Source organism: Podarcis filfolensis, assembly GCF_964270895.1.
Source record: "Podarcis filfolensis genome assembly, chromosome: 1".
In the NCBI taxonomy this organism is placed as follows: domain Eukaryota; kingdom Metazoa; phylum Chordata; class Lepidosauria; order Squamata; family Lacertidae; genus Podarcis; species Podarcis filfolensis.
Window position 1 is genome coordinate 26932667 of NC_139604.1, and position 23982 is coordinate 26956648.

At 43.4% G+C, this 23982-nt stretch overlaps 1 protein-coding gene across 2 annotated transcripts in view; it reads left to right on the plus strand.

The window, feature by feature from the left end:
- The window catches only part of LRP2 (LDL receptor related protein 2), a 144755-nt gene that overhangs the window by 105533 nt on the left and 15240 nt on the right, over positions 1-23982 (plus strand). For both annotated transcript variants that reach the window (XM_083625423.1, XM_083625422.1), the window contains exons 52-67: positions 514-684; positions 2821-3044; positions 4909-5086; positions 7261-7457; positions 8872-9117; positions 9963-10091; positions 13114-13233; positions 14110-14226; positions 15376-15492; positions 16361-16498; positions 17287-17409; positions 18614-18742; positions 19423-19554; positions 20438-20569; positions 21638-21781; positions 22401-22566. In XM_083625423.1, coding sequence (XP_083481549.1) covers positions 514-684; positions 2821-3044; positions 4909-5086; positions 7261-7457; positions 8872-9117; positions 9963-10091; positions 13114-13233; positions 14110-14226; positions 15376-15492; positions 16361-16498; positions 17287-17409; positions 18614-18742; positions 19423-19554; positions 20438-20569; positions 21638-21781; positions 22401-22566 — 2463 coding nt within the window. The remainder of the gene's footprint in view (positions 1-513; positions 685-2820; positions 3045-4908; positions 5087-7260; positions 7458-8871; positions 9118-9962; positions 10092-13113; positions 13234-14109; positions 14227-15375; positions 15493-16360; positions 16499-17286; positions 17410-18613; positions 18743-19422; positions 19555-20437; positions 20570-21637; positions 21782-22400; positions 22567-23982) is intronic.

The window sequence follows — 23982 nt, forward strand, 5'->3', positions numbered from 1 at the left end:
GAGCCCAGCTTCGGCTGGGGAGGGCGGGATATAAAAAAAACGTTATTATTATTATTATTTTATTAATATTCTGAATGCAGTTAACATACTTGCTTGGAGATCATCCTTATCTACCTCTTTCAGAGGTAAGGCTGAATGCATTATCTACCACTCGCGCTGCTACACATTTATTCTGATTTAGCAGTGCTGCAATGAAAGAGGCAAAGTTTAGAACTGAAAGAATGAAGCTGATATTCACCCGAACCTGAATATTACAGAAATACATATACAACCGGGGAAGTATATATAGCTATATGAGAAAGCCACCAAGTCTGCAGATTTGGAGAGGGGAGGAAGAGGAGGTCCTGTTGTAGAAGTCTGTTGCACTCAACACAAAGGCACCATTGGATTTCACCCAATTTTACTTATAACTAATGAAATAAAAGTATACATTACCTGATGGGTTCCCTGGTGCATGTGCTATTGCATTACAAATGAAGACTAGATTAATTTACGTTGTGTCTGTTTAACCAGGCAGGTCTATTGGACAGATTGGGGAGAACGAGCATATATTGGACGCTTGGGAATGGATGGCAAGAACAAGACCGTGATTATCTCCACCAAGTTAGAGTGGCCTAATGGACTCACCATAGATTACACCAACGACAAGCTCTACTGGGCGGATGCCCACCTAAACTACATTGAGTACGTACATAGAGAAGAATAAAGCAACTGGGTAACTCTTCATACCAAATTTTGGGGGTTGCCAAATTAGTCTGCTTCAGCTTTATTAAAGGGACACAGCCATGATTACCCATTTAGAATATATGTTAGTTCCGTTGCTTCGCTGTAACGATTTATGGGTGTTTGTCATTAACATCAAAATGTTTTGGAGAGATATACTTCGGTTTATGTTTTATAACAAATATGAAAATTATGGGCAAACCGTTTTGCTTCTCTCGGAATGTCTTCATCAGTTTCTCTTCTGCGTTGCATTTCCACCCAAATCTGAAAATCTGTAGTCGGTCACCAAAGTAGTCTGTCGACAGATTTGGTAGTTTAGCATTCTGCATTATGTCATCAATAAGAAAGGTCTGTGAATAACAGGGAAAAGATTTAAAGCTATTTAAAAAATATCAAAATATAGAGGACAAACAGCAGAAAGGAATTTGGGGTGTTTAAAATTTAGCAGAAAATATAAATGTATATCAGACGTGAGGAAACTTTCGCAGCCTGAGTGCTGCCTTCCTTTTTGGGCTACTTTCCAATGGTCACATGTCAGCAGAGGGTGGGGCAAGAAGCAGCAAATATTAATCCTACCTTTGTTCTGCTGGCTAGGTTCTACACACACTCGCCCCCCCCCCCTCCATCCTCCATCCAGGCGAGCAAGAAGCATTAGCTGAGTTAGAGGCATAAGACTAAAATGCTCACAGCTGGTACATAGAACAGCCAGTGAGGGGTGTGGCCTGGGAGAGTTTTGAGGGCCAGATAAATAGGCCAGAGGGGCCACACCAAGCCTCGGGGCCTGTGGTTCCCTAGCCCTGGTGTACATAGCATATAGCTCAAGTCTATCATTTTAATTAATAATAATAAAAAAATTTTTATTTGTACCCTGCCCATCTGGATGGGTTTCCCCAGCCACTCTAGTGTTCCAACAGGACACTAAAAACAGAATAAAACTTCAAATATTAAAAGCTTCCCTAAACAGGGCTGCCTTCAGATGTCTTCTGAAAGTCAGATAGTTGTTTATTTAATTATATGAATATGCTGTTTACATTCTTCATGGTGAAGAAGCCTATGGAAAGCACTCTTTGAAATCCCAAAGGCTGGGAACAGATAATATGGAAGTGTTCTTCTTTCCATCAGCAGCTATGGGAAACATGAGACTTGTGGTCTTAGGGATTGTGACTGTTATGTCCCTTATGCCAGTCTATGGGTAGGTAAAACCCATCTTTTTGGGGCCTCTGTACCCAGGGGCATGCCTGGGAACCCTTGGAAAGACAAAGAGGAAATTTCATTTCCCAGTCTCGTTTTTCTGAGGGCTCCAAGCATGCGTTCCAGCCACTTGTTTACTCGCCAAATGGGAGTGGACAAGAATGGAGATCAGAGTAGCTCCTAGATCTGGCCCAGAGGAGCTAAAATCTCAAAGGCCTGCCTTCTTCCCCTCCTTCCTGCCCACTCTTAGAATCCCAGGCGAGGGAGTCAAAATACTACAATTGCAGATCTGACTGGAGGCCAAGAGGTTGGAGGTTGGGTTCCACCAGTGATTCTTACGCCCAATACTTCACTCAGCAACCCAATATGTTTTCATGCCCCTGATTTTTTAAAAAATATCTTTAGTCACATAGACAGCGAAAGGTAAGCAACATAGAAAGTTGGAGGTGACAGGTCATTCTTTCTCTAGAGGGTAGTGAGAGGTAACTTGGGAATACAGGAAGTTGCCTTTTACCAAGTCCCTCTAGTTCAATGTTGTCTACATTGACTGGCAGTTGACTCTCCAGAGTTTCCCTCAAGGAGTCTTTGCAAGCTCTACCAGCAGAGACCAAGGAATGAACCTTGGGACCATCTGCATGCAGATCAGATGTTCTCCCACTGAGCTACAGGCCCTTCTGAACTTGAACCTGCATCTTACTAACATCTTCTGGAAAGAATGCTTAGGGAGGCGTTGTTTTACAACACAGGAGGTGGAACTGAGTGGAGGTAATCAGTTGTGTGAACAGAACGTCTGGGGTTCCATTTGGAGACCCTTGGAAGAACATAGTTGGTTACATTTCTTTTTCACTCGCTCTGAAGCAATAGAAAAAAGTTCAGCATTACCCATGCTTGCTTTTTTTCCTGCAGGTACTCCGATTTAGATGGCCAACACCGTCACACGGTGTACGATGGGACATTACCTCACCCATTTGCAATTACCATTTTTGAGGACACCATCTACTGGACTGACTGGAACACGAGGACAGTTGAAAAGGGAAATAAGTACAATGGATCAGGCAGGGCAGTTCTGGTAAACACCACTCACAGACCTTTTGATATCCACGTCTATCACCCGTACAGGCAGCCACTTGGTAAGCAATCCATTCTACTGATGTGGGTGTCTTCATTCTTATTCAAGGTCTAATCCTCTGAATTCTGCATGTAACTCAGAAGTAAGGTGTGAGACAACATAGGCATTTTTCAGGGGTCTGATTCTTATTGAATGTTTCACCCTCATAGAATGATTTTTTTTTTTTAGCATTCTCTTGGATGTAAATATATGACTGCATTTGGATGTAATGCAAAACCATGGTTTAAAGGTAAAGGGACCCCTGATCATTAGGTCCAGTCGTGACCGACTCTGGGGTTGTGGCGCTCATCTCGCTTTATTGGCTGAGGGAGCCGGCGTACTCCGGGTCATGTGGCCAGCATGACTAAGCTGCTTCTGGCGAACCAGAGCAGCACACGGAAACACCGTTTACCTTCCCGCCGGAGTGGTACCTATTGATCTACTTGCACTTTGACGTGCTTTCGAACTGCTAGGTTGGCAGGAGCAGGGACCGAGCAATGGGAGCTCACCCCGTTACGGGGATTCAAACCGCTGACCTTCTGATCGGCAAGTCCTAGGCTCTGTGGTTTAACCCACAGCAGCACATAAATAAAATTAACTTCTTTCTGAGCTTGTGTATACCACTTCCCTCTCCTGTTCCCACCCAGCTGAGAGGAGGAATTCAGAAGCTTTTAGTTAACCACAATTTGCTGTTTCTTATATACTGGGACCCAGTGGCAACTGGTACTCATTGGGAAAAGGCAGGGAGCCCAAGAGTAGGTGGAGCCAGAGTCAATGATAGGTAGAAGCAACTAATTTTTGTTTCGTCCCTGTCATCCCCCCTGCTGAGTTTTACAAGGGCAACATTGAAACTAAGGAGGAGGGGAGCTGACAGGCAGTGACACCCCCAATTGGATGGATTGTAAGAAAGAAGGAAGGGAAGTGGGGGCAAGCTGAAGTTGGTGGCGTAGTGCCCCATCTGTCCTAATGAACCAGACTCCACTGCTAGGACCTGTGGTTAACATTAACTGTGGTTAGTTTAAACGAGCCAGCGTCATAAACCATAGTTTGAAGTTGCCTTGTTTTGAAACTGATCATCAATAGTCACAATTCCCAGTTTAGACCAAACAGCTAACCATGGTTAACTAAAAGTAAAAACTGCTTCTTACTCACATGGAAAGGAGAGAGGGGAGAGGGATTGTGCAAGTTCTAAACTATGGTTTAGTGTTTTCCCTAAATATAGCCAGTGTCATCATCTGGGAACCATGCCTGCCCATGCACTGTTGCACTTATTCTAAAAGGGTAATTGAATTAATTAAATTTGGATGTTTCTTGTCTGTTTTGAAACTAGCAGCCCTATAACAGGGACTAGGAAAAAGCTGCTGGCAGGTTGGTTGTTGTGTTTCTGCTGATGCCGGTCCCTTGCACCTAACTTGCTATACATTGTTTTACTTGGCTCAACTTCTTGCTTCACCCTGGATTTGAATCAGCAATGGTTTCTCTTGATAGCATGTTTTAAACTAAACTCCTTCATTGGGTTGAGCCTTGGTTTGCTTGACTCAAGCCCATACTTGTTCTCATGCTCTTCAGAGACCATGGGGATCTCCCCTTCCTTATAATGAAATACTGGGACAATCCATAGTTCAACCCAGATAACATAGCCAGGGTACATCTGTCCAATAGGCCAAGATACATGTTGCAGTATTACCTTTTGGTACGTTGAATTTGTTGCAAATATGCATCAATAGGAAACAATCCCAGTATTGTCCGTGAATGCCAGTTGACATGTGCCACCAAAGATTAAAGCATTCTTTGCAATTTAAGTGGCAATAGTTTCATTTGTGGGTTGTTCTTTGCCAGGGAATAATTATATTTTCTTTCTCCCGCCCCCTGTCTTCTTTTGCTAGTAAGTAATCCTTGTGGGACCAACAATGGTGGTTGTTCTCATCTGTGCCTAATAAAAAGTGGTGGTTATGGTTATTCCTGTGAGTGTCCAGATAACTTCATGGTAATACAGTTTGGAAACACGGCTCACTGCCTCCCGATGTGTTCCAGCACTCAGTTCCTTTGTGCAGACAGTGAAAGGTATGCATATAAATCACACACCATTATTTTACTTGCTTATTTACGTCACACATGAATATTTCCTACGTATACGTGTCCTATCTCCAAGGACTCAAATATGGCATTGTTCCTTGCTCTCATTTTATAGTCTTCATTTGGCTGGGAATGGGGGGGGGGGTGCAGTAAAACTCCCAGTTCAGGAATCTCATTCCACCCCATCACAATTTAGGCAGCAGTGGCTGTATATTAAGACACAAGAATAGGTGAACGAAGCCCAGAGCCTTAATGGAGATAAAGATTGCCCCACCCCTGGTAATCAGACCAATCACTTGATGAGCAGAGAAGGGGGTAATAACCCTCTCCTCAGCTGATTGGTACAGAGAGTGTGTGGAGTGGCCACACCCATCACTGGCATGTGTCCCACCATCCCTAGCGTTGGCCAAGGCTGAACGTGGCTCTCAGGCCAAGACAGCTTAGCTATCCCTGCTATGGGGAAAGGTAGGCTGAGAGGGAAGAGTGACTGACGCAAGGTCACCAGCAGAGCTTCAGGGCTGAGTGGGGATTTGTACCTGGGTGTCCACAGTTCTAGTGTGACATGCTAATCACTATGCTGCACTAGCTCTCCCAAGTCTTGGTGGCACTTGGAAGCATAGAATTGGTGAACAGAGGTAACACACAATAATACATCACGTCTACTGCTCCAGGTTTATGCCCTATTGCTGCACTTTTCCTTAGTACTGTGGTACCTCGGGTTAAGTACTTAATTCGTTCCGGAGGTCCGTACTTAACCTGAAACTGTTCTTAACCTGAAGCACCACTTTAGCTAATGGGGCCTCCTGCTGCTGCCATGCCGCCGGAGCATGATTTCTGTTCTCATCCTGAAGCAAAGTTCTTAACCCGAGATATTATTTCTTGGTTAGCGGAGACTTTAACCTGAAGCGTATGTAACCCGAGGTACCACTGTACAGTGGTACCTCTGGTTGTGAACGGGATCCGTTCTGGAGGCCTGTTTGCAACCTGAAAAGAGCGCAACCTGAAGCATCGTATCTGCGCAGGTGCGCGGTGTGATTTGGCGCTTCTGCGCATGCGCAAGCGGCAAAACCCGGAAGTAACCCTTTCCAGTACTTCTGGGTCGCCGCGGGACGCAACCTGAAAAGACGTAACCTGAAGCATCTATAACATGAGGTATGACTGTACTTCCTTCCTGTTGCCGCTCCTTTGTCACACCATGGCACTGCCATGTTTAGGGAGGTTTTTAATGTTTGATGTTTTATCTTATTTTTAATAATGAGTGGCTGGGGGAACCCAGCCAGATGGGCGGGAAATAAATAAATAAATAAGCAAGCAAGCAAGCAAGCAAGCTTACAGCCTGCCATGCTTCTGACAGCCTCCCTCTATCTCTTGTGGTCGTGGCTGTGGCTGGAGAGAGAAAAATGATGGTGGAATGGCACAGTTGCTTGTTGTGCTTCTGCACTTGCTTTTGGGGCACTATACAGTGGTACCTTGGTGCTCAAACCTAATCCATTCTGGGAGTCTGTCCGACTCCAGAAACCGTTTGAAAACCAAGGCGTGGCTTCTCATTGGCTGCAGGAGCTTCTTGCACTCAAGCGGAAGCCGCACAGGATGTTCGGCTTCTGAAAAACATTCGCAAACCGGAACACTTACTTCCGGGTTTGTGGCATTTGGGAGCCGATTTGTTCGGCAACTAAGCCATTTGTGAACCGAGGTACCACTGTATAAGCAGCTGAGTAGTCCAGTTCCTTAATCATTAAAGGTGCCCTCAAACCCTCCATCCCCAGGCATCACATTCCTGATCAGAAGACTGTGTAGCTCTTTGAAGGGTGGCCCTGTTCACTGAGCATTGCAGCCTACAGCCTACAGAAATCACCTACAGTCTATAAATATACATGCCCATACTTGCTGATTGGCTCAAATGCAGTATTTTCTAGGACAGACTCGTTATGTGGAAGGGGCTACTAAATGCATGCACAAAGCCTTGGGACAAGAAAACACACTAATTCTTCATGATGGGTATTATCCCAAAGGCTCTTGTGTTTACAATCCTAAGTGTTCTTGCCAGGAAGTGAGTCCCATTGGGCTCTGGTGAGACTTGCTTCCAAATAAACATGACTATAGAATATGTCAAAGGCATTGCCTCCTTGAAACAAACATTATGGCGTCTCTCTGTTTTGTAGGTGTATTCCCATATGGTGGAAATGTGATGGTCAGAGAGATTGCCGGGATGGCTCCGATGAACCGCCCACATGCCCTCACAGGTACTGCCAAGTTGGGCAGTTCCAGTGCAATGATGGCAACTGTACGAGTTCCCATTACTTGTGCAACGCCCTGGCAGACTGCCCTGATGGATCAGATGAAGATCGTGTGCTTTGTGGTATGTTGCAAGTGCTAAGTCTCTAAATCAGGGGTCCCTCAGACCTTGTGGGGGTCCGGACTATATTTTGAAAACTCAAAATAAAAAGAACAAAGTCCTGTGCCCCACAAATAACCCAGAGATGCATTTTAAATAAAAGGGCACATTCTACTCATGTAAAAACATGCTGATTCCCGGACTGTCCATGGGCCGGATTTAGAAGGTGATTGGGCCGGATCCAGCCCCCGGCCCTTAGTTGGCCTACCCATGCTCTAAATTAACCTGTTACTCGGTACAAGCAATAACGGGTCTAGAAATTACTTGTTCCATGAAGAGGAAACTAGTATGGTTAAATAACCTATTAACAAGGCACTCCCTCTAACAAAGATTTTGTTGTCTTGACGTGTAGTTTATAGGGCTAGGTGATATACTGACATATTGTCCAAAAATGGTTTGAAGTCCATATCGTGATATCAGTTTCATAATTTTTGATCTTGCAATATATTGTGAATCATGGTGTATGTTAGGGCTAATTTGATCAGTAGAATATGCGAAATTGCAATCAATCCAATTAACACACAGCATCAGTACATTACAGTTGAACCCGGTGACATTGAGATTGTATATGTATTCTTTAAGCTCACATTATTTTGAGTTATAGTACGTGTTGCATTGAGATATTTAGCGTACAGTATACTCTTATTTCATATACAGAGTTGTGATTGATGAGGTATGTTAGGGTTATGCAAAAATCACAATGTGGGGAAAACTGTGAAGCCAGCCACTGCTCTCGATTCCTGCAGCCCCTGTTAACTCTGTCAGCTCAACTCTCCCCTGCCTCCTTCAGGGAGCAGCGAATCATGACGTGTGAAAAACCATTAAGCCAGCCAATACCTCTACATAGCTCCATCTTTATATCCGATATCATGACATATCAGTATATTGTGATGTTTAGCTGGTGATATATCACGATGTTGAAAACCAGATATCACCCAGTCTTAGTAGTTTACCCAACATATATTATCTCCATGTCAGTCTTTTCTCTGTTTATACAGTGGTACCTCGGGTTAAGAACTTAATTTGTTCCGGTGGTCCATTCTTAACCTGAAACTGTTCTTAATCTGAAGCACCACTTTAGCTAATGGGGCCTCCTGCTGCTGCCGTACTGCCGGAGCACGATTTCTGTTCTCATCCTGAAGCAAAGTTCTTAACCCGAGGTACTATTTCTGGGTTAGTGGAGTCTGTAACCTGAAGCGTCTGTAACCCAAGGTACCACTGTATAGCACTCCCATTTAGCTAAACAGCAGCATTGATCAAAATAGGGTAGGTTTGTTTTAATCCCTGCAGCAGTTTGGATAAGTGAGAGTATACTGCAATTTCATTTCATTTCATTTTAAAGTAATCTTCTAATACCGCAATTACGTTTGCCTTCTAGCCAATCACCAGTGTGAGTCTCATCAGTGGCAATGCGCCAACAAGCGATGCATCCCAGAAGCCTGGCAGTGTGACCGAGAGGATGACTGTGGTGATAACTCGGATGAAGATGCTTCTCATTGTGCCAGCAGGACCTGCCCTCCAGGCCAATTTAAATGTGACAATGGCCGTTGCATCCCCCAGTCCTGGAAATGCGACGTGGACGATGACTGTGGGGATAACTCGGATGAACCGATTCATGAATGCAGTAAGTAGAGCACAGCTTGTGTTGATTGGCTGATGGATTGCTCGTATAGCTCATCCTTCCTCCTTAATGGAAACCACAGTAGCTAACAAGAAGACAAATGGCAAATTGGTCGGTTGTTTTCCTAATAATAATAATGAGGAGGAGGAGGAGGAAGAGGAAGAAGTAGTTTATTATTTGTACCCTGTTCATCTGACTGGGTTGCCCCAGCCACTCTGGGTGACTTCCAACAAATATAAAAGCATAATCAAACATCAAACATAAAAAAATTCCCTATACAGGGCTGCCTTCAGTTGTCTTCTAAAACTTGCACAGTGGCACCTCAGTTCTCGAACAAAATCTGTTCCGGAAGCCCGTTTGGCTTCCGAAACATTCAAAAACCAAGGTGTGGCTTCCCATTGGTTGCAAGAGCTTCTTGCACTCAGCGGAAGCAGCGTTGCACGTTCAAGTTCTGAAAAACGTTTGAAAAAGCAAGCATTTACTTCTGGGTTTTCAGCATTCGAGAACTGAAACGTACAATGACGGAGGCATTCGGGAACCGAGGTTCCACTGTATAGTCATTTATCTCCTTGACATCTGATGGGAGGGCGTTCCACATACCAATGACCATGGGTACCGTTTATATTTTCTGCCTCAGGCACCAAAACAAGTTTGCAATGTTATCATTTTCATTTTAAGTATAAAAGCCCTTTTGTACATTTAAATATGAATAAATCTGGGGCAGGCCATGGTGTCTGTACATTGTCTATCCCATGTAACACATTCTCTGAAATGTATTTGGCAGCGGTGTGCAGCAGCTGTCGTAAAAAGACAAAGTATTCAAATGTTGACTCTTCCTTTTATTTCAGTGGGCCCTGCCTATCGTTGTGATAACCACACAGAATTCAGCTGTAGAACAAATTACCGTTGCATCCCGTTCTGGGCTGTATGCAATGGTCATAATGACTGCAGAGACAACAGCGATGAACAAGGCTGCGGTACGTTTTTGGCCTGCAAAATGTACCTGTAAAATCATTGTGTACTTCAGATGCTGTTCAAGTTGTGAAGCAATGACCTTGGCCAAAATTCCATGCACTTGCATTTATACCTGCTTCACAAATTAGGCCGCAAATGAAGGTGCAATGAAAACCCTGTTAGCAGCATGTCACTCTAATTGATGCTTGTCATTTGATGTAACCTTGGAGGTCACTTACTATAATTACAGTCTTGGCTATAGCTGATGTGAATGTCTTGAGTTATCTGAAGCAGTTTTTCGGTCACTGGGTCACACTGTCCAGGCAATTAGTGTTATCTGTACTTGTGAATGGGAAGTGTTTTCTGCATTATTACCATTGCTGTCTTTTCTTTGAACTTCATTTGAAGCATCCATGATGGTTGCACTTAGAGGTGAAAGGATAGGTAGATTTAAACTAAATAAAGTTTCCCTTTTAGTTAAATCAAACCATTATACCACCTCTCGTTGCATCCATTTTGGATGCTTCAAAGGCATCAGAAGAAGGAAAAACAGTAATCATAGCAATGTGACAAAGCCTTCCCTGTTAAATAGGTGAATAGAATAGAATAGACTTTATTTGCATAGCCAACAGGCCATTGCATCGAAGGACAGACAGAAACAAAAATACATTACGGAAATAGTTATCATAAAATAATCTCAGTACTTAAAACTTGGCGGAGGTAATGATAATAATAATAAGATCCTAGGCGACGACACTGATGTCATTCAGACAGCAGCTCTCAGTCTCATTGCTCTCTCGACAAACCTGGCAACCTTCTCTGTTGTCGAGCTGCTCTGGTCGGCTAGGAGTGAGAACAACTTGGCTTCACAAGAGCGGCCCGGGATGGCAGATAGTAGCGGCGTGATGGTCTCGTCCCTGAGATCTTTATACAGGGAGCAGGACAAGAGAACGTGTGACACAGTCTCCATGTAACCAGCTCCACAGGGGCAGAGCCTGTTCTCGAATGAAATTTTTTGATATCTACCTTCAAGAACAGCTGATGGTAACATATTTAGTCTGGCCAGTGTAAAGGCCCGTCTAAGTTTTGGAGTGGTTAGGGTAGACAAATAAGGTGCCTGAAAATCAAAGTGGGAGGGGGGCAGATAAGCGTACCAAGCACTAAATTTCTTAATATAGGCCAGATTATTCTGTTGCTCAATAATCTTCATGCGCTGGTCAATAACGGTTTTTGCCTTGGGTAGACCCATTTTCAGGAGATGCTGTGCTTGGAGGCCACATGTAAGTAGTTTTTGATGCACTACTTTGGACCACCGACTTCTATGAGCATCTTGTGCTACTAGAGGTAGTAGTCCAGATGGATTTAAGTTTAAGCGAAGCCAATAGTTGAATGTTCTTAACAAGGTCCGGGTTTCGACGGAGAGGAGGCCAGTCTCCAGCCGTAGGGCCGCATTTGGTACGCATGGTGGAACGGCTAGAATCTGTCTTAAAAATTTAGACTGGACCGTTTCAAGTGTGCGGCAATGGTTTCCCGTCCAGATTTGGGCCCCGTAGAGTAATTGCGCCAAGGGTTTTGCTTGAAATACCTCCAGAGCTGCTGGGATATGTCTGCCCCCCTTCGTAAAGTAAAAGCGAGACAGTATTTTGGCGCTTTGAGATGCTTTTTCCCTAGCATATTTATGATGGGCCTCCCAGGCCCCTGTTGACTGGAAGACTACTCCGAGGTATTTGAAAATTTTGACCTGTTCTATTGGCTGATTGTCCATCTCCCATCTGTGATATCTGTGTCTCCTAGCGAAGACCATGACTTTGGTTTTTTGGTGATTAACCACCAGTTGATCTCTCCTGCAGTAGGCTGAGAATTCTCTTAGTAGCCTTTTGAGGCCTACTTTAGTTCGTGATAAGAGAACCGCGTCGTGTTAAATAGGTGTGCATTCTGCTTCATAGCTGACGAGGCTCAGATATGTTTTCATGGTCAGCTTGCAATAGTTCATAATGCTTTGTCTGGGAGACAAATTTGCTCCCCACTCACCCCATGCTTGTTAGCTGTTGCCTTCACCTGTAGTTTAAGCCTCCTGGAATTGCTGTTGCCATCGTTATTTCTTCTCCTTCAGTGGTATATATTTTGCTTTTGGCAATCTTTAATGTGGTGTTTGCGGATGAATGCTGCAGGTAGCTAGACACTAGCTGTATTTGCATGTCACACTAAAACATGGCTTGGTGAGATATGCAAGAACTGGAAGGACAAGCCTCAAGACTAATAAGTTTCATTTCCCTATCTCCTTTCCCTGCACTGCTAGGAGGAGGATTCTGACAGTGTTTACTTTTCGTGTTCCTGAGTCTCAGTTTGTTGTGTGGTCCAGAGATTGTGGTTTGTCTATAATTGTGGTCAGTTTAAACAGTTTAAGCCAGCCTCGTAATCCAAGGTTTGAAGATGGCTTGTTTTTAAACTGAAAGTAAATAAATGCTGCTAAAGTAAGCCTTCTTGCTTCACCGGGGCAGGGGAGCAGAGGCTGAAACTCATGGCAGCACCTTCCTCCTCTTGTGCATTTTACTAAACCACGGTTTAGTGTGACAAGAAAATGCAGCCAAAAGCTGAGTTGTGCTTGGCAATTGTTTCCAAAATCTAGGTGGTACTCTTTACAGCTTCTCCAGCATTTTTTTTTAAATCATTTATTATGATAAGATGTGGTGATTGAGAGGTTTGATCAGCTGAGTATACTGAAGGTATACTCAGCCTGGAGGATGATTTTCTAATTTTGGGAAGTCAAATTCTTCCACTTTGTGATAGTTATATCACACATTGCAGTGAAAAGCACTCTGTTTACCTTTTGCAAAAGCTAGACACAGAGAGAATACTTGGATTATGGGAACCTTTTTCTCCTCTTCCACAAAATATATATGTTAAGAAGCCGCTTTGAAAACCTTCCTAAATTGCTTGACATTTCATTGTACCACGTCTGCTGTACCTGTTTTCATATTTGAGAATAGCATGTTAGTCTGTGCTGGTGTATTGACAAATATAAACTGTGTATGTGTGTTGCAGAGGAGATTACTTGCGATCCTTTGGGAGATTTCCGCTGTGATAACCATCGCTGTATCCCACTGCGGTGGAAGTGTGATGGAGATACTGACTGTGGAGATGAATCTGATGAACAAAACTGCAGTAAGATACTTCCTTCCTTTCCGACTATTGATAGCCTTGCAGCCAAAGACTGCCTGTTTGAATGGTGAATTTTGCATTAAGTTTGACATGAGGTGCATGTTAAATATTTAAAAATCTGCATGCTTGTACAGTTTTCTCAGGATCAAGGTATGAAGTTAAGTATCACTGTTGGATATTGCTTCATTGCAGGAATCTAGGATTCACCCGTAACATTTAATGCATACCTTTAGGTATGCATGTGTGTGAAGTTTCACGGCTTACCTATCAGTTGTTGTTGGGGTTTTTTAAAATCCATAATATAAAATCACTCATTACAGAAACAAAACAAATGCTGCTCTAACTTAGGGTAGGTATAGATATATAGTGGTTATTTCCACTATATATAGTGGTGTTCCCCAAGCTTGTATCTCCAGCTGTTCTTGGACTACAACTCCCATCATCCCTAGCTAGCAAGACCAGTGGTCAAGGATGATGGGAATTGTAGGGGGGGACACAACAGCTGGAGACCCAAATTTGAGAAACACAGTTTCAGCATATCGCTAAAAATAGCCATCTCTGTGACAAGTAATTCCCCTTGCAAAATCCATTTCACAGTCCGATCCACCTAAGCAGTAAATAATAAATTCACAGGGTAGTCCTCAACACACTAAAGATAATGAGATGTAATGCCAAGGAGATGACATTTCCAACATTGAAACTGTTATTTTATACTCTTACATACCAGTTCTGTAAGTAGAATTCGGCAAGAATAGCTTAATCAAACCCTTAGCCTCCACTTGGAGTGGGTAAATGGGCACAGGGCCGAGTTGCTTGTGAAACATCTTAGCATAAAAACACACCACACGTTTCATGTATGCTGCATCTCTTTATTGCAAGGTCCCCGTGAGTGCACAGAAAGTGAATATCGGTGTGACAACCTGCATTGCATTCCTTCTCGGTGGATATGCGACCACGACAACGACTGTGAGGACAATTCAGATGAACGGGACTGTGGTGGGTATTGCAGTTTGAGCATATTGTTTTTTTTTTGTTTGTTTTAATCCAGCTTGTCTTTCAAGGCATGTTGCCCTCACTTTTATAAATAAAATTTCGAAACACACAATTCCGTAAAAATGGGCATATGAATCATGAAAATACCACACTTCTTTTAAAAAACAGTAATGACCAGGCAGTATGTGTTTCCCTGGGGATAGAATTTGAAACATGTTGGGGTCACCACCAAAAAGCCCTGTCTGTGGTCCTAAAGGATTATGCAATAAATTTAATGTCATATTGAAAATATTGTCATGGAATTCTACTCAATATTGATCCAGATTATAACTCCAATGTATAGTTAGCAGAGTAAAAACTTAAGTACATTGCAGGAGTCTCAAAAAATGGACTAGAGGCAATTGTATTTCATCCAGCAGAGCTTTACTGCTACTGAAGGCAAAAGAGCATAATGGTCACTAATCCACTACATTCAGCATTGGCACTGTCCATAAGAAATCCAATTGCAACAGACTTAACTTACAATAACTTATAATAAGACTAAACCTTAACACTAAGCATACTATGTACAGAACACCACACCAGAAGGAAAAGAGATAGAAAGAGAAAGTGAAACTCAGGCTCCTTCTGGCCTTACTTTTATAGTCAACATGACCTTGACAGAAAAGATAACCAGTTTAAGCCAGCTGTACTCAGCCAGCATGGTGTAGTGGTTAAGAGCAGTAGTCTCGTAATCTGGTGAACTGGGTTCGCATCTCCGCTCCTCCACATGCAGCTGCTGGGTGACCTTGGGCTAGTCACACTTCTCTGAAGTCTCTCAGCCTCGCTCACCTCACAGAGTGTTAGTTGTGGGGGAGGAGGGAAAGGAGATTGTTAGCCACTTTGAGACTCCTTAAAGGGAGTGAAAGGCGGGATATCAAGTCCAAACTCTTCTTCTTCTCTGAAGGAATAACCCAAATATCATGAACCTTCTGCTTGTTTCTTTCACACAGAGAAGCTTCCTGAACCCTCTTGAATTCAGTAGAATAGGAAAGATCTCTACGCATCAGATCAATACTTTCTGCACTAAGAAACGCAAACTGACAAATATGACATTACAAAAGTACTTTTTGTAAAAGAGACATTTTGACGCCAGTCTACTTTACTTTGTAGAACTAAGGACCTGCCACCCAGGTTATTTCCAGTGCGACAGTGGGCATTGCATTGCAGAACGTTTCCGGTGTGATGGAAGTGCCGATTGTCTGGATTTCTCTGATGAAGCAACTTGCCGTGAGTGCCTAGATCTGGGGCAGAAACTTACTGAAATCCCTTATGAGCCTCTCCTTTCTGTGGGGCGGGAGAAATGAAACATCTTAGTATTTTTCTTCTTCTGCCGTTAGAAAGATTCCAAGAAATGCTGAATGCTCCCAAACAGAGCTTAAATAATGATACAGGGTTGTACCCAACTAAGATATACAGTGGTACCTCGGGTTAAGTACTTAATGCGTTCCGGAGGTCCGTTCTTAACCTGAAACTGTTCTTAACCTGAAGCACCACTTTAGCTAATGGGGCCTCCTGCTGCCGCTGTGCCACCGGAGCACGATTTCTGTTCTCATCCTGAGGCAAAGTTCTTAACCCGAGGTACTATTTCTGGGTTAGTGGAGTCTGTAACCTGAAGCGTATGTAACCCGAGATACCACTGTATACAGATTGGACTCCTTGAAATTAACGGGCATGCCTAAGTCCATTAATTGAAATGGGTCAGAGACCGGTAACTTGTAACTTGCTGCCTCCTAAACTGTTTTTGCTGCGTCAGCAGCACCAAAGTGCCCTCCCCGGGGTGCAAGCCTGGGCAGTGTGTATGGAGATCATGGGCTATTCAGATGGCAGGACTCACCTCTTGGCCTCACTGATGTGGTCCAAAGGGAAGCAGAGCAATACGTTTGACACCAGCTTGGCTGCAGAAGTTGTGAGAAGGAGACATAACAGGCACCATCCAATCATCTTAGGGATGCTACTCTGAATTTGTGTAGGGTTTACTTAGTCCTTATCCTTTTCTTCTCCCGAAGATGCCCCACAAAGCAGTGGGTACAGGTCTGCATAGTATTATGAGGACAAGTGGATTGTGATATTAAAAGAAGGTGTTTCTGTTTTCCAGCCACTCGCTATCCTAACGGCTCATACTGCCCACGCACAATGTTTGAGTGCAGAAACCATGTATGTATTCAGCCATACTGGAAGTGTGACGGCGACGACGACTGCGGAGATGGCTCAGACGAAGAACTTAACTTATGCTGTAAGCTGGGGGGGGGGAGCCTGAATCGACCCCACCTTGAACCCCGCCCCCTACAACTCTCTTAGCGCATGCCAAAGGGCTGGGCATATCCAGCAGGGTGCATTTGAAACAGAGGCTCCTGGTGCCCAATTGCTGTGCCATGTCAAAAGGATCCTTTTGAAATTCCCCTCTGCTTTCAAAAGCAGTTTGTTATGTGACATGGTGGGCTGCCCAAAGAGAAACACAAGCCTTTAGGATTCTGGCCTGTACATTTCTTACAGAAACTTCAGTGCATGTCTAAAGTCCTAACACAGCCAGTGAAATGCAGGCTTTTCCTGCACATGAAAACTCTTGTTGCCTCTTCCTGGTTTGTCTGTTTCCCCTTTGGAAACTCAAAATGTTTCTGGAGAACCTCACAGAGTTTGCCTATCTTGTGACTGGTTCAGTGGGGCCAATGTGGGTGTAACGGAACATGATTATTATATTTGGCCTTTTAGCTAGAATTCAGTGATCAGGAATGAGCTCTGGACCCGTGTATTTGTGTTAACACACATCATTTTACATTAGTCAGATGATATTAAGAGAACCAAGGTACCAAAAGAGAGATGTGAGGAAGTCTGGGAGAGTGCAGGATCTTTCAGTCCTTTTGCCCTGATGAAGGCCAGTGCAACACTGGCATTGGTTTAAACATCACAATAAATCATTGCAGTTTAGGATTGCTGCCTGGCATTTTGATCATGTTTTAAAATAAGCTTTTATATTTGTATCCTGTAAACCAAGTTAGAAATCACTGGCCTGTTTTATTTCAGTGGATATTGCGTGTGAACAACCATTCCGTTTTCGCTGTGGGAACAACCGCTGCATCTATAGCCATGAGCTGTGCAACCAAAAGGACGACTGTGGAGATGGAAGCGATGAGAAAGAAGAGCACTGTAGGTCTATCAATGTGCATAACATTCAGGAATTAAGAGATGAATGTGCCTAATGATGATTGACAGTAATTCTAGGTTAAGGCTGCTCTTAGATCCTACTGTTTTTAATGTTTAATTCACAAACATGTTAGCTAGATAAAAAGGAACACGCAGTGGCTTGTATTGTTCAAGAAATATGTCATTATTCCCCAATTACAGTGGTACCTTGGTTTAAGAACAGTGAAGTAGGTGTTTTGGTTTGTGAACTTTGCCTTGGAAGCAGAACATGTTCCGCTTCCTGTTGAGTGTAAATTGAGTCCCCCGCTGCTATGGGAAAGCACGCCTTGGTTTAAGAACGCTTTGGTTTAAGAATGGACTTCTGGAACAAATTAAGTTTGTAAACCAAGGTACCACTGTATTCAGTACCAGTAGTATGAATATACTGTAGACCTTTATAGCCATGAATGAAACATGGGCTCATCCATACTGTCATTCAGTGTGGATAGTACCTTCATGAATTATCTGTTGTCTGTATGAAATTCTCCTCTAGTTCGCTACTTTCTCATACTTTCCACTCCCTCAGTGTGGGTTTTCTCATAACCTCTCATTTTCTGAGTATCCCTGATATGATAAAAAAATCTGGATCAAAGGAGGGGAAAGTGGGGGAAGGCAGTGATTTCAGATACAGACATTATAGATGTGTGTGATATGAATAAGTAAGTTACAGGGATGCTGTTGGAGTTCTGTAAGCTGAGCTCTGAAACGAAAGACAAGCTTTGACAGCGCCTGGATTCTTCAGTGGCTCAGATTAAATCTAAGCTGGGGAAGAATTGCCTGATTCTCAGGCTAACAGATGCTTTGCACAACCATGAGAGAAATACCTCCCGGATGAGCAAAGGCTTTGTAAGCCAGGGATCGGGGGTGGGGTGGGGACTTTAGCAGCCAGAGACTGAGCACACTCTGAACTCTGGCAGCATGCGTGCTCTTCAGCCTAACAGTAAATCAAGCCCAACTCTGGAATTTCCCTGTGAGTGTCTCCCAAGACTGGACAGGTAGCTTTAACGGTATTGTAAAGACAAAAGCTGAGATGTGTGTGGGAGCCCACCACAGGGGACTGAGCCAAGTTGCCCTAACACTGTTTGTATAGCAACGTCTGCAATATGCATGCTATAAAACGGGATATATGTTTGTGTGAGGAGGTATGTGTGTGCATTATTTCATGCAGGCAGAGAACCCACTCCTAAGCCTTGCACTACTGAAGAATTCAAATGTGGCAATGGAAACTGCATCCCACTACACTACGTATGTGATAATTATGACGATTGCGGGGACCACTTTGATGAATTAGGCTGCAGTAAGTACCACAGTAACTTGCACTGAGTTCAAACTGTATGTTTGTTATGGGGAGGAAAACCAATGTTGAGGTGAGAGCTTTGCGTGTGCCCCGTGTTATTGGGAAACGTTGAGAAATCCTCTGGAACAGAATAAATCCTGGAATGCAAACCCAGCCTTCTTCCTCCCCCAGTCCTCTGTACTTGATACCTGATGTGTGTGCCTCCCTCGCTCCCTACACCTTCTCATCTGTTTCCATCCCTCTTCTTTGATGTTCGCTGCAGTGATGATCCTAATGTATCTGAAGGGCTGGGTGAGACCCCTTCCATCCACAACACAACTCAAAGAACATGTGAGCTAAAGCCCACATGATCCCACAGAAGAAAAGGATGCCGGTAGCATCCCTACATTACTGGCATATTTTGCTTAGGCCAGCTGTGAAGGAGGAGAGGTCCTATCGGCCTCTATTTGTAAAGAATTTTAAACAGTGGAGGAAATCAGGCCTTCGGAATGTTCCTTAATAGTTCAAAACAACAACAAAAAACAAAAAGCTATCAACCTTCAAGAGATTTCAGGAGTTCAGTAGATGCATTTTGAGGATCTGAATCTTTTTTTTTCTTTTTCATTGAGGACCAGAGGTGAGGGAGAAATTTGTTTCCGTTTCTCATTAAAATGCAACCTATGTTTTGTTTTGTTCTTTAGATTCTGGAACGGGTAGGACCTGTGCTGAAAATATCTGTGAACACAACTGTACCAACTTGAGTGAAGGGGGATTTATATGTACCTGCAGACCTGGATACAGCCCCAGTGAACTGAACAGAAATACCTGTGATGGTACCTTTCATCTTGAAATAGAGTTCTATCTCCAAATTGCTCAGCTTTAATAAACTCTCTCATCATTTTCATTATGGCACTGATAAAACATTCTGTGCCAGCTCTCTAAGCATTTCATCACACTGAGATGTTTTGTTTATTTATGTGGAATCCTATTTTTCTCATAGCATTTAGGTGCAGGTTCCTAAAGCATTTTAGATAACCACCTTCCTGTTTTGGATCTCGTTGTTTTTCTCTCTCCCTTGTGTTGCTCTTCGGAGCCTAACCAGTTAGGGTGATACTTCTCTGTGTGATGGATTGCTGGTGTAGGTTTCCTCTTCAAACCTGTGAAGACTCATTTTCTTTGGAATGGCTACTGTAGTTTCTCACTGAAAAGCAGTGTCTGCTTGCAGAGTGCATTGGATTGGATCCAAAGAACAATGAATGGAATAAAATGTCCGTGCACATACGTCTTTACAGGCTCTCACAGTATGGCTACCGCTACTGTCATTATTCTTAATGTTGCGTTATGCACAAAAAGATAAAACAGGTTCCATTCTTGTAAGCTCATAGTCTGAATATTCATAAAATGAGGGAGAGAAAAGAGGAAGGGGGAAGATAAAGGAAAGAAGAAAATTGGAATGGACCATGGTAAAAAGAAAAAAGGAAATAGAAAAGGCAAGAGAGATAAAATGAGTTGAATATTGGGCAGGGATGGACCCAGAACTTGGGTGCCTGGGCTTAAAAAGAAAAGGACCCGAGCAAAGCAAGGGAGACAGAGTCAAGAGAAGCTAAAGAGGCCCATTCCTGTGATAAAAAGAGAGATACATTATATAGGCCTTTGCTGCGACAACAAGGCAGTTATTTTGCCATTAAGTTCATAATACTTTCTCTTTGCCTTCAGACATTGACGAGTGTGAGATCTTTGGAACATGCCCCCAGATTTGTAAGAATTCCAAAGGAAGCTACGAGTGTTTCTGTGCAGAGGGATTCAGATCTGTTGGAGATCAGCAGGGAGACCAGTGTGCTGCCAGTGGTAAGCTCAGCCAGCATTTCCATTAGAGCCAAATTAAATTAAAACTAAGCACCATGAACTGTCTTCTGAAACAAGTCTTTTTCTTTTCTTGGCCACCACACTGCATTGCATTGCTGTCTGTTGTCTTCTGCTCTCTTTTTCCCAACTCATTTGTGTAGAATCGTGATTGTAAGGCTCAGTAAAACCATTCGACTGCTGTTACGCCGCTGAATCTGAAAACAAACTAAAACTTATCTGTGACATCTTCAGTATCCTGTCTCTTGCCCTCGCAGATAGCCTTGCACATTTCCAGAGAACAAAAGGGCTGTTCATGATGTAGCTGGTTGTCATCAAGAGAAAATTAGCTGTAGTAATTTCTCTAAAGGCAGATTATATTGATATAAATCAAAGACACTTTGCTGACAGACTGTCATGTATGGTTCATGGACCATAAAAAAATAAAATAAAATAATTGTCCAGTAGCACCTTGGAGACCAACTAATACTACTAAAATAAATAAATAAAGTTAACTGGAATTCAACTGGTGTCTAAAAGACCACAATATAGGTGGCCAGCCAGCCATTCCTCAGAGTGTATTCTACTGTCAGGACATCACCACTCAAAAAATGCCCTGTCCATAGTGCCCTGTTTTTCGAGCATCTTCGTGCCGTGTGGCAAGGTACTTTTGAAACTGAGGCAACTTTTGAAAGCTGTTTGTGTTACTGTACAGGGGACTGCTATTCTAAGATAAAATGGGCCATCCAATTTCATTAGGTCTGCACAAGTGACTGATATAAAAACAATGTTTTGGATCTTGACACCCTTCACCTTTGAAGAAGGTTTGAAGAAACCTGCTACCAAGTATAACTAGGGGATAGCAAGGATTTAAAATCCATAGCAGGGGAAACATTGAATATTTGCAGAATAGCCTCTAAATTTTACAGTCCAAAGTGGTCCAAGAGTTTCAGAAAAAATGTTTTCTTCAAAATGGAAGCAGACCCTTTGACACATCAGTTATTTACCCTGAATTCCCTCATGGAAAGAATTGCTAAACACAAGAGTGACAAAATGTATTAACTGTCTTTTCAGGTAACCCACCAATATTACTCCTGCCTGACAACGTCCGCATTCGAAGGTATAATATGTCATCTGAGCAGTATTCTGATTATATTGAAAATGAGGAGCACATCCAAGCCATAGACTATCACTGGGATCCTGAGGGGATAGGCCTCAGTGAGTATATTTGATTTTTTCCCCCGGCTATCCCTCAGCTAACTAAAAAAGAAGGTTCTTTTTTTAATCTGGCCTCAGGAACAAAAGTAATGGGTGGAATTCAACAGTACTCTAATTGGGGTATGTTAGCAGGAGCTGAGGTCCACTTGTGCAACAGGACTTTATCCCCTCTCTTTCCCCTGTATGCCCCCTCCCATTCCCCCACCTAAACCTGGTTCCCCCCCCCAACCCTCCAGAGCAGATTTAGGGGGCACACATGAGAAGGGGAGGGATGGAAAGTCCTGTTACACGAGCAGACCTTGTTCTGCCCACACAGCAGCTTCGTTAATTAAATATTTTGAGGGGATTCAACGTCACATATAACCATCTCCCTGTTACCTGTTTCTGAGTCTCCTCTCTGGGATATAAAGTTATTGGGTCTCTAGGGCGCTATGGGGTTCCCCTCACTAAAAGTGCCCATTTTAAGTGCTAGTCAGGATTTGGGGCAATTCACTTATATTTTGCCTTATAGCTGCAACAGAAGCACTGAGTGACCTTAGGGGTCCGATCTTGACCTGAGTAAATGATGAATTGTTTCTAATGGCAGAAAAAAGGAAAGTGATCTCTGAACTTTCCACAGGTGTCATATACTACAGCATTATGGGGCGTGGTTCAGAGTTTGGTTCCATCAAACGTGCCTATATCCCCACATTTGAAAGCAGCGGAAATAATCCCGTGAAAGAAGTTGACTTGAACCTGAGATACCTGGTCAGTCCTGTTGGTTTAGCTGTGGATTGGGTTGGGAGGTAAGCGCAAAAGCTGAATAAAAATGGTTCAGAAAACCTTATTCATCTTTGAACACACACACACACACACACACACACACACACACATATATATGAATGAATGAATGAATGTTTTTCCCCAGCCTGGTACCCACCAGATGTTGGGACTACAATACCCATCATCCTTGAGCTTTAGCAATGCAGCTTGGGGCTGATGGGAGTTGGAGTCAAAGGCCAGTCTGGAAGAGCTTGATAATAGAGTAACCTTTTTGGTTAAAAGTCCTGGACTCATTCAAAACATGTATGTCCCAACCATCAGTGCAGGTGCTCATCTAGGGTACTCTACCTGTTTTGAAACAATGAAGGATTGATTTCTGACCTTTAGCTTCTTTTAATTATTTCTTTTAAAGATTATTAATGCCCTTTTGTCCAGTGCGAGGGAACCACTAATTAAACATTTCCCAGACCTCAGAGGTTGCCGTGTTGGGCAACCCATGTGCACTTTACCAGGTGTACGACATCAAGCATGAGAAACTTGAAGCCATGGCCAAAAAGAAGAGTCAGAAGCACAACTCGATCTCTCCCCCCCCCCCCATGCATCTAAATGGCAGCACATTTGGAATTTGCCATCTTTTTCTTTAACCCTCCACTATGCCAAATTCCTGGGACGCAGGTGGCGCTGTGGGTTAAACCACAGACCCTAGGACTTGCTGATCAGAAGGTCGGCGGTTCGAATCCCCGGAACGGGGTGAGCTCCCGTTGCTTGGTCCCTGTTCCTGCCCACCTAGCAGTTCAAAAGCACATCAAAGTGCAAGTAGATAAATAGGTACCGCTCCGGCGGGAAGGAAAACGGCGTTTCTGTGTGCTGCTCTGGTTCGCCAGAAGCGGCTTAGTCATGCTGGCCACATGACCCGGAAGCTGTATGCCGGCTCCCTCAGCCAATAAAGCGAGATGAGCGCCGCAACCCCAGAGTCGGTCATGACTGGACCTAATGGTCAGGGGTCCCTTTACCTTTACCTTATGCCAAATTCACACAAAAAGGTGCCACATTAAAAAAGCAGTGACTTTTTGATGAAAAGGAAGAATCGGGAGCACACTTTACAGCTCCAGCTTAAAATCAGACACAGCTTGAATTAGCACTCCTGAGTTTTTTCCTTTGAAGTTGGGCCGTTGTGACATCAGATGATTGACAGATGAACCAGTCTGCACCCACAAGTGGTCTGCAGGGGGGAGAATCCCATCAATCAGATCCTATTTCCCACATCTGCATTAGATATGATATCTCTTCCAGATCTAATATCAGTTCTTTTGTGAGCTCCAGACACCAGGTTTTGAATCCCAACAATGTAATTTAATGAGTGCAACAATTTTGGTTCATGAAGTGGGACTTCTCCCTGCCTACCCAAATTTGTTCCAGGGGACTGAGAGGGAAACCCG